The sequence below is a fragment of the Oratosquilla oratoria genome, chromosome 12 (genome assembly GCF_046742065.1).
Source record: "Oratosquilla oratoria isolate Oo_2021 chromosome 12, ASM4674206v1, whole genome shotgun sequence".
Lineage (NCBI taxonomy): Eukaryota > Metazoa > Arthropoda > Malacostraca > Stomatopoda > Squillidae > Oratosquilla > Oratosquilla oratoria.
Window position 1 is genome coordinate 36258948 of NC_134788.1, and position 11323 is coordinate 36270270.

The window sequence follows — 11323 nt, forward strand, 5'->3', positions numbered from 1 at the left end:
TTTCCGCCAGATTGAACCATATGTGTTGGTCAGGTCGATGGAGATGAGGTCAACCCCCCACCTGCATTGTATTGTCTCCCCCCTCCCCCCTATGGTTGCTACCTTATATATAATGTGTGTGTGTGTATATATATATATCAGGAGGCTAGGATGGCGCCCCTTACAGAGGACTTTGTAGGATAGAATTTAATGACCCATGACCTTAGTTCAACTTGCCAGTTACAGGGTTCAAACCACCATCACCTCAACCTTTGATGCAAGTAGCAACACATTAGTGTTTCTTAAACTTTTCTGACCTCAGCACCCCTATAGTGAGGTGTTAGGCAGTCCGACATCCCTTAACTTTGGCAACCATTGTGTTACTACAGGTTAAAATTCATGAATATATATATGTATATATATATGCACATACATTTGTCAAAAAAGTCTCTTCAGTACTGGGAACCCCATGCTAGGAATATTGATATTTTGCCCCCATGTATTTAGCATTTCCCAGCACCCCCTAAAATCAATTTCAGCACCCCTGGTTTAGAAACACTGCATTAAAATCAGGTATATAATGATTCTGCATACTTATGTTATGTATATAATTTATTAACAATGACCATTGTTCATGAACCCAGTTCATGAACATTACATTTTATTGCTTCACAAGATTTATCATCTTCTAACACTCAAGGACTTCAATAACAGTTTGGTTTCCTTTAATTAAATTTAGCATAACTATATGCTATCCAGCATAGAACTACTTTTTAACTTTGTTAGATTATTGTAGTTCATATTTTCCTAATACTATAATCAAGGTCAAAAGCCCAAAAACAAATTTAAGATTTTGTTCTTTTTCTTTTTTTTAGCAGAATACAATTTTCTTTTTACAGTTCAAAATTTTTATTCATAAATTTTCTCATTCTTTTACACATCAGATATAACAATATTACAATATAAAGAAATACCACAATATAACAAAACAAAAATAACAAAACTTATACTTATCCTGATTACAGTCAAAATGTATTTCCCTAATTGCCTTTTTGAATAGTTTTGAGCTGTGATTTTACTATGAATAGTATTACATCAGGGGCCAACAAAAGATGCCTGCATGGTGAGGTTCTCAGACATGGACATAGGAGAGAATTACTTCCCTGTCTTCACAACCCATTACCATACTCATCTGCATCTAGAGGTGCACCTCTTGGTCTCACATGGGTCCAATTCCTTTCAGTCATTCTCAATGTATTTCCTCCACCTTTTTTACATAAGGACAGCTGACAAAAAGTGGCTGCTTCCTTTCAACTATAGCTATAAACTGGTGGTACAGTAAGTCCCACATTTTACAACACTGACATTCCAACTTTTCTCTAAAGGTCTAGGGAAGCCAGAAGAACAATACCAAAGGTTGTGGGTTTCCAGTGAAAATTATGATATCGATTAATTCTGTCTTACCCCAGCACTTCATATTACATACTATTTCCTTATCTACTTTTTGTAAGATGAAGTTGTTAACCTTTAATTTCCTTAGATTTTCTGTTATGCCTCTTGCAACATAGTACATGGGTGACATTCCTACAAACTCTAAATCCAAATGTGGAGCTCAAATACAATATCAACAAAAATTTCCTTTACAACAACTGTGTGACTCAAGCCATTCAACTGGAATCAGCACTGCATACATAGTTTCTCTTTGCCATAGCAACTTGTCTCGAAGAATGTAACTCCACTGCTAGTTATTTCATTTCGAGCCATCCATACACTCAAACTTTTTCCTACTCTATGTGGTCAAGGTTATCTTCCTCTTTCACATTCATGACTTCCTCTTTCATACTACTTCCTGCTAAGTTATTTGAGATTCCATTGATAACATCCCCCCCTTCCATTAGCTCCTCTTTGACACTTCCTTGAACATTCAATGTATTTCCACTCGTCTTTGGAGATGTATTTCTAGTGTGGATCTGAATATGTTTTCTCAAACCAGCTATGTAAGAGAACGAAGCCTCACACTGACCGCATCTGTAAGGTTTCTCGCCTGTGTGCGTCTGCATGTGGCTCTTTAGATTCCAAGACTCAGAAAATGAAACTTGACACACACCACACTTGTGCGGCTTTTCCCCGCCGGTGTGGGTGCGCAGGTGCCTTTTCAAACTCCCCGGCTCTGAAAATGACGCTACGCAACGGCCACACTTGTACGGCTTCTCCCCTGTGTGCGTTCTCGAGTGCATTTTGAGACTCCAAGATGTGGCAAATGAATAGACACACACACTGCATTTGTAAGGTTTTATTCCTGTATGAGTTCGTATGTGGGTTTTCAGCTGACTGGACTGAGAAAATGAATTTTCGCAAATCGTACATTTGTACGGCCTCTCTCCTGTGTGATTTCGCATGTGGATTCTGAGCGTGCCGGAGCGAGTGAAGGAAAGTTCACAAAGGGCACATTTATAAGGCCTTTCTCCTGTATGCACTCGCTTGTGTATTTTCAACGTGCCAGACTGAGAAAACGAAACTCCGCACAGATCACATTTATACGGTTTTTCCCCGGTGTGATTCCGCATGTGGATTTTCCGCGTCGTGGAGTGAGAAAATGCAGCTCCGCAAAGCTCACACTTGAATGGCTTCTCTCCTGTGTGAATGCGCATGTGCTTGTTCAGGTTCCCAGACCCCGAGAATGCTGCTCCGCAAAGAGAACATTTATGAGGCCTTTCCCCAGTGTGAATTTGTTTATGTATCTTGAGCGTGCCCGACTGAGAAAAAGAAGCTTTACAGATATCGCACTGATATGGCTTCTCGCCTGTATGCGTGCGCATATGTTTAATGAGAACCCCCGACTCTAAAAATGACGCCACACACACACTACATTTATACGGCTTTTCGCCCGTATGAATACGCCGATGCCTGTTCAGATCTTTGGGCTTGGAAAACGAAGCACCACAACACGTACAATCATAAAGTTTCTCTCCTGTTTCCACATCCCTTTCCAAAAGGTCTGATTGTGAAAAAGAAGTTTCACCAAAAGCAAATGTATGTGGCTCCTCAGCTGTGTGAGTCTGCTTGTGCTGTTTTAATGAAGTAATGCATAAGAATGTATCCCCACAATGTGTACATCTAAAAGGTTTCTCCTTTACAAGGCTATGTGCATCCATTTTCACACAACAAGTATCAAGAAAAGGAAAATCAACAAAGAGAGTACAATTGTTAAGATGTTCACCTTTGTGACTAAAAATATCTTATCAGTCTGATAATATAGCAGACTACATTTTTACAACTTCACATCTTTGTACATCATAATAAATATATCTAACTAGTTTTCACTTTTACAAGTTCTATCATAGTTATTAAAAGAAGAATAAGAATGCTTTATATTCTCCAAACCTCGGAGCTTTCTCTACACTCTTTTCATGCGAGAAAGACCAGAAACAAAATGCAGAATAGATTTCATTTGCATGTGCCTTCTTGCCATCTTGTTATTCTTCTTCAGGAATAATCCCTTCGGAGGGTGAATTTAGTACTGCTAAGTAACTCCTTGCACCCTGAAAAAATATATATATATATATATATATCTATGACCAGTTTTAAGTAATTTCTATAAATGTATATTTCAAAAAGTATATAAATATACATGATTTAACATCTATGTCATGAAATAAAGGGTTATGGTTACCCAAAGATGGGTGATAATTTTATTCTTATCCAGTCAGCCATATCTTGCAAATTAAAATGGTTTGGTATGAAAGGTAAACATAACAAATTGCATTCACAACACACGTCTCTATCACTCTTTCCTGCATTAACCATGGGAAGATTACAACTCATCACATCCTCAGATATACTTGCAATTTATCCCCATTCTAACTTTATGGAACAGGTTTTTGCTTTAATCTATTCCTCTCCAGCTCTTCCTGCAGTGTAAGACTGTCCACAAGGATAGAAGCAGCAGTAAACCACAACCCAAAACCATATGGTTTCATTCATTACATCCACCCCATTTAGCTTGGTCATTCCCAGCACCAATTCAAGTATCCTCCAAGGATATCTATTTCCATCCATTCTCATAACATGACCATATCTCCTCATATTGGCATATTCTACTTTCTATCATAATTTTTTATGTGTCCCAGTCCCTTCACAAATGTTAACCTCTTCAATATGAGTAAAATTCTCGTGGGCAGCATCAGCTGTCCGATGTGCAATGATGCATCACAATATTTGCATTATTGAATATAAAGTTACAGCTGTATTACTCATTCTCTTTCACTCTGAATATCAATAACCACAGAAAATATGATCAGGCCAATTCACAGAATATGGAGTTCACTCAGCTACAACTACAAAATAAATATAAACAAGACGCCGATGCCAGCATCCTCGTATACCCATTCATACCTCATGATACCTATGTAGGCATCATCATATAGAAGTGGTTAGTGATCCTTACTTTGTAATACTGTATTTTGCAACCCCATCCATACTCCTCAAACACCTCATTTCCACTCCCGAAACATGACTTTCCTTGCATTCATCACCTAGGACTTGTTATCATAGGAGGGATAGGTTCTTCCAGGAAGATAACTGCTGCATCATCACCTCCAAATGGTACCCCTTGAGACTGACTCGCACCAGGGAAGTCATTACTATAAGGTAGCAAATGGTTGGATAGTATACTACATACATACATATACCAAAGGCTTTTTCCCTCTTACAAGGGAGGTAGTCAAAAAGCAAAGGCATAAAATCCACTCCCACCCATTCCATCCCCACATACTCCACTCCCATCCACCACACTCTTATCTTGGCTACTCCTGGATGACAGGTCATCCCTGCATCTCATCCACTACCCTGGGTCAGAAGCAGTGTCGCAAGACACAGCACATCCACAGCAAGGCCACTTCATTAAATCAGTGACCACCCCCTCTCCGTCCCCTCATGCAGAAATGGAGATGGGGAGAAATCCCTTTGGGCTGTGTCAATTTATTTTTCACACATACTCCCTCACCCCCATCCCCCAACCACTCTCTTGCATCAGAGCTTCACCCATACACAACCATTCTCCATTCACCCTATCTTTTGTCTTCTCTGTTCTTCCTCAACAGATGTTCCCCTCTTTCCCAATGCCCCTTTTACCCCATCCATCCATCTCATCCTTGGTCACCCCTCATGTTCACTCCTTCTACCTCTGCTTTCCTCACCTCTTTCATTAATCTTTCTTCGCTCATTCTTTCCATGTGAAAGAATGAGGGGAAAAAATAGTATATTAAATGTTATAATTTTTCTTCTATACTAACAATAACTCTGTTCACCTCTTTTACTAACATGGCTCACTGATGATGGTGCATACCAGTAGGGGAAGTGCAGGCCCAGTTGTCATCCAGTACTGTGATTTAAGCACATTCACCTATTTCTCAGAAACCCTTTATAGGATCCACTCTGCTCTCCCCACATGGTGAAGGGGCTAGAAAAGGTGTCCAAAATATAAACTGGTCTTCCTCTATATGGCTGGGAAGCTATCCCCCAGCAAGGTCACCTAGTCATCTCTGACCATAACATTGAAATATCACAAGCCATACATGAAGGGAGAAAACAGCACCCCTCCCAGACCCAACAAAAACCCCTGAAGATACCCAAACCTTCCTTTTCATGTCCCCTTCTCAACAAGGTGATAAGCCCCTCTCCAACACCTTGAACCAGCATGACCCAATGATACAACAGCAATTACCTTCTCCCCTCAACTGAGGAAATAATTGCTGCCACCACAACTGAATAGCCATTTAGTTGTACTCATTTGTAGCTTCTCCCATACAACAGAATGACATTGTATTCCCAGCCAGTATTACCTCTTCCAGTTAACTTAACTCTCACCATAATGAAGCAGACCTCAACTGGGACTAACCAAAATTTTTAGTTCTCAACACTACCAATGGACCATCCCTCACTTCAAGAATCTTTCAAATGAATAGCAACTTCACCTCTACATGTGGAATATTCTGCTAAATGTACATACATATAGAAGAGATTTAATTAATAATGCGATGGCTTTAAGAGGTCATGGAAGTAAGTTCAGAAAGACCACATATCAAAAGGATGTGAAGAAATGCCATTTTCCATAAAGATGTGTATATATGTATATGTATATATATATATATATATATATATATATATATATATATATATATATATATATGGAATAGCTTAGAGGATGATATAACCTAAGCTCAAACAATACACAAGTTCAAATCTAAATATGATAATTGGAGATCAAAGATATTGATTAAGTTGGAACCATACATGAATTTGTGTCTAGGGGCGTTAGAAGAAAATTAGAGAATGGAAGACATGACCCAACAAGCACTGATCCTTTCTTGTATACTACAGTTAGGTAAATACACCCTAACATACCTTCAATATGCTCTTCACAAGACTGTCCACTCAATGGACATTCCCTACAAAATCCCAAGCATGAAAAGACAAACCTTCTCTCCCTCATCAACCTGTCACAAATCATACTGAAATGTGCCTAAATGACAAGAGAGACCTTCCTTATCCAGCTTATACAAACCACCATCCCTATAATCATATCCAGACCAAATACTAATGCAAGTCATAATAAAATAGAACTTGTCAACTCATCCCAAACTAAAAAAATCTCCTCTAACAATTCCTCTTCCTTCAACAATTCAAATCCAACTGCATCTACCTACAAGAAGTACAACTAGGTACATATGTAGTTCCCCACTTAGGTTATATTCATCTACCCATTGCCCATCCTTATGACAAATGAACAATCTTGGTAATAGGTGGCATTTACCAAAGATTGATATTTATATATATAGCATCCCTAAGGAGAGATAACTGCCAATTGCTCCCCTCCTACTACATTCAGCCACTGACATAGAAACACCCTTGCACTTATAGCACACATCAGTCCCACCAAGATCCACTGGAGGACACAAGGACCATTGTCAGCTGCTATTGGCCATGAATTTCCAATGAACTTCATTAGACACTTTTACAGTAGTAGAGGTAAAAAAATATTCCAATATATTGGTAGTGCGAGACCAACAATGTATATCAAGAGGAAGGAGAAGAGTATTATTGTTTCTGAGACTCATCACAAGTGATGATCACTGAGGTATGGTACGCTAATGTATCAATAGACATTTTGTCACTGCTGGTAAGGTTGGGTCATAAGTGAAAACATACCGTGCAAAGGAGGAATGGACAGATAAGCAATTGCTATTTATATTAGGTTATGTGTGGAATTACTCACTTTAATTGATTTTACTCAAGTGAATCAGGTCAGTGTTTTCAGTTTCAAAATGCATTATAGCCATTTTTCCTATTTACACTCTTAATCATGGTGTCTCAATATTTTGTCCTCTCCTGTAAAAGAAACAAATAATAAATTCTTTCACATACACATGAGAGTTCATAGAACAAAATAAGTTATGTGTCATTTACATTTACTTTCACAACTTAGTGTGGAATATATATATGATACCTATTGTTGGATATGTTATCAACCATAATATTGATCATGAGCAAATCTGTGTAGCAGAGATATCATGAAGCCATCGCATTCCAATGACCATGTATAACCAAAAGAGGAACGGATAATCTAAATTGGTCAGATACGATGATAGCATTGCCGAGATCACAATATATTATGAATGACCTATTGTGTTTTTTTTTTTTTTTTTTTTGGTTAGGTGTTGTATGTTGGCCGAGATTTTTCAAATGTCATACCGACATCGATTCTGATCGAACATGGTGTATTGTTTACATGGGGATGGTAATATCGTCGTCTAACTTACCGCTGAATTTATGTTATCTATGACTTACAAGAAATGCTGCTAACTATGAAAAACATTCGAAACTTGGCAATTTGTTTAAATCTCGTTACCTTGAGCTTTACTATCACAAATTAGCAGAGGAAAAGACCATTTTTCGCGAGCGTCACTTCTTGTCTTTGTAGTCTCCATCTCGCCTGCGCGAACCAAGACGGCGCATGACAAATATTACATCTATTTAATTATTAATTTCTTAAAATAGTGAATCACACGATTACACCAGCAGTTTGGTACCTCGTGAAGTTTATTTATGAAATATGTCACAACCCCCACCCTACACATTGCCACCCCACCCCTCATACCCTATCCCGAGTGTCAAAATTTTGCAACAGGAGCAAGAAATTAATCGATCAAACTACTGATTTCATGTACAAATTAGAAAATAAATAGGTTGACTCTTTGAAGTGACTCGGTGTTTTATATTGAAGATGTAGACATCTGTTGTATTAGTATGTCATGGCCAAACAATGTGAATACCCTTTCTAACACCTTTCTACTGCCAAATCCTATTTCAACTGAACACATAAATAATTGCAAGTTATATATATATATATATATATATATATATATATATATATATATATATATATATATATATATATATATATATATATATGCACGTACCTCATATATATATATATATATATATATATATATATATATATATATATATATATATATATATATATATATAGTATATGAGGTACGTGCATTCTATAGATAGACAGTATATATATATATATATATATATATATATATATATATATATATATATATATATATATATATATATATATATATATATATAGTATATGAGGTACGTGCATTCTATATCTAAGAATTAGGACCAAGGCTGTAATTTTGGCAGACTTATTTTCAGGGGGATAATTAGACTTCACATCAACACACTAAATTTTAGCTAGGTGCGGTGTACTTGCCAAATTCATGATGTGTCTCCAGCATGAAATAAAAATGTGAATTGTTGGAAGAAGCAACATTGGAACTGAAGGGCATGAGGAAGGGTCGCGGCTGTAACTAGAACGCTCTACACTCATGACTTGGTTGGTAGATCGCACATCTGGTAACCGCACGGAAATTCGGCGTCGGCTCGAATCATGGCTTCGGCGCAGAGGTGAGGTAGGGCATACACTAATGGCACCCGACCGCTGCTTACGTCAGACCTGATATGACTTGGTGACGTCACTGTCTGTGATACATTAGCTTCCTCCTGGTATCTTCACTGATGTGGCATACCGTGGATGCAACGTCCCCTGTGTTCATGGATAAACAGTTCTGGACCACCAGCCCCTCAAACCACGAGAAAAGAAGCAAGGCGCATAGCCCTAACAAATATATACGGGCCTGGAAGTAAATGATACAGAGAGATAGAAGGAATTACATTTGATAATAAAATAGCATGACCACACTGCTGAATTCGTGACAAAGTTTCAGGTCATCCAAGATCGACTGATCACAGAGGAATCTAGCACAATTCTGTCAAGGATGATGCTGTCGGAACTAGTGCATTGAGTACCGACAAAGCCGAGCTCATCATAATGTTAAGGATAATCATAGTTCCACAAATGTCAAAAGGCGTTCGTACTCAACAGTTCTTATTATCCATGATGTGATAAACACCAAATTCCATTACATTAAATAAATTTTGGAATGAAAGTGTAGTAGTTTTCGTTCGGAACAACGGCAGGACAAATAAAAATCAACACAAAATATCTAATCTCTTTCTTTTGGTAATTAGCCACAAGGTGCGACACTAGAAGTGTCACATGAGAAATATAGGTGAAGCTCGGACTAAGGACACAGAATAGTGGAGCTTATGCTTGTAGCTGGACGTGGAGCCTAACGTCAGCGAGGCGGGCGGTAGCAGATGATGACGGCGAGGCTCGATGGGACGGCTAGAAGACTGGACGAGGAGATGTAGTTTGTGCGCTCGTCGGTACTGTTTTGCCCAACTCGGCGAAAAGCCGACCTTTTAAAGGAGGCTGGTGGGAACGTGAGGAGCTTTCCAAGTTCCTGATTGGCTGACCGCTGGCTGGGAGGGACACCCTTGCGAACTGCGCTTGCCAACTACGGGAACTTGGAAAGGCTAGCTCCGAAGATTTCTTAGATCAGTGTGTGACGGGTCGTAGGATGGATCACGTCACTACAAAAGCACCGAGCGCTTACTCTGTGTTTTCAATAACCTGGTAGAGCATGTTTTGAACACACACACACACACACACACACACACACGAGAGACTGCAGCAGATCCGAGGTGAATACACACACACACACACACACACACACACACACAGGTAAATACAACTAGGTAAATACACACACACACACACACATATATCAAAGTGGCTTTTACATACCTGGACAAAGAAATGGTTAAGAAAATACAAGTTACCTTGATAACACCAAGATTATATGCAGCGACGATGTGGTCACCAAGTAAAATATATATATATATATAATATATATATATATATATATATATATATATATATATATATATATATATATATATATATATATATATATATATAACAAAACTTGAAGGAATACAAAGAGCAATTACAAAACTAGCACCAACACTCTCAGAACTATCATATAAAGAGAGACTACCAAAACTTGAACTACAGACATTAGAACAAAGAAGAGAGAGAGGAGACTTGATAACTATTTATAGAATCATGAAAGGCATAGCAACTATTGATAGAGAGGATCTAATAAAATGGGATAGTAGAGATACAAGAGGACATGGAAATAAAATCAAGAAAGACAGTTATAGAAGGGACCTGAAAAAGAACAACTTTCCCTACAGAAAAACTGGTGTGTGCAAAAACAATTCATGAATTTAAAAACAGTTTAGATAAAATGAGATATGAAGACGGGACACCACCACGAGCATAGCTCCCCTTCTCATAAAATACAACTAGGTAAACACACACACACGCAAACACACACACACACACACACACACACACACACCTCATGGCGCTGTGGTTAGAACTCTGGCCTGCCACTACGGAGGTCCGGGTTCGACTCTCGCCCGGGGCTGAAATAATATCAGTATCGCAGCGCTGAGGGGTGTTACTCCAACTCTCGTGGGCGGGGAGTTGGGGGTGTGTGTGTGTGCAAGGTCATAGCATTACCCATAGATCGGACCTACGAGCTCTGAGCTCTCTTCCAGGAGGGAAATAGCTGTCGATCACGAGTCCAACACGTGATCCAAGATCAAGTGAATACAACACGTGATCCAAGATCAAGTGAATCAAGTGAATACACACACACACACACACACACACACACACACACACACACACACGTATATATATATATATATATATATATATATATATATATATATATATATATATATACATATGTATATACACACACACACACACACACACACACACACACACACACACACACACACAGACATACATACATATATATATATATATATATATATATATATA

At 38.4% G+C, this 11323-nt stretch overlaps 1 protein-coding gene across 5 annotated transcripts; it reads right to left on the bottom strand.

Moving 5' to 3' along the window:
• Positions 1–587: 587 nt before the first annotated feature.
• LOC143031401 (uncharacterized) lies at positions 588–8008 on the bottom strand. Of its 5 annotated transcripts, none has more exons than XM_076195169.1 (4): positions 7889–8008; positions 7256–7368; positions 5302–5440; positions 588–3521 (listed from the first exon to the last, which is right to left on the bottom strand). In XM_076195169.1, the coding sequence occupies exon 4, from the start codon at positions 3132–3134 to the stop codon at positions 1764–1766; it is 1371 nt and encodes a 456-aa protein (XP_076051284.1). In that variant the 5' UTR covers positions 3135–3521; positions 5302–5440; positions 7256–7368; positions 7889–8008; the 3' UTR covers positions 588–1763. The 5 variants fall into 5 exon arrangements, with proteins under 5 accessions (XP_076051284.1, XP_076051285.1, XP_076051280.1 ...); XM_076195170.1 differs by having other exon boundaries at positions 5289–5440; XM_076195165.1 differs by lacking the exon at positions 5302–5440.
• Between the last annotated feature and the right edge of the window lie 3315 nt (positions 8009–11323).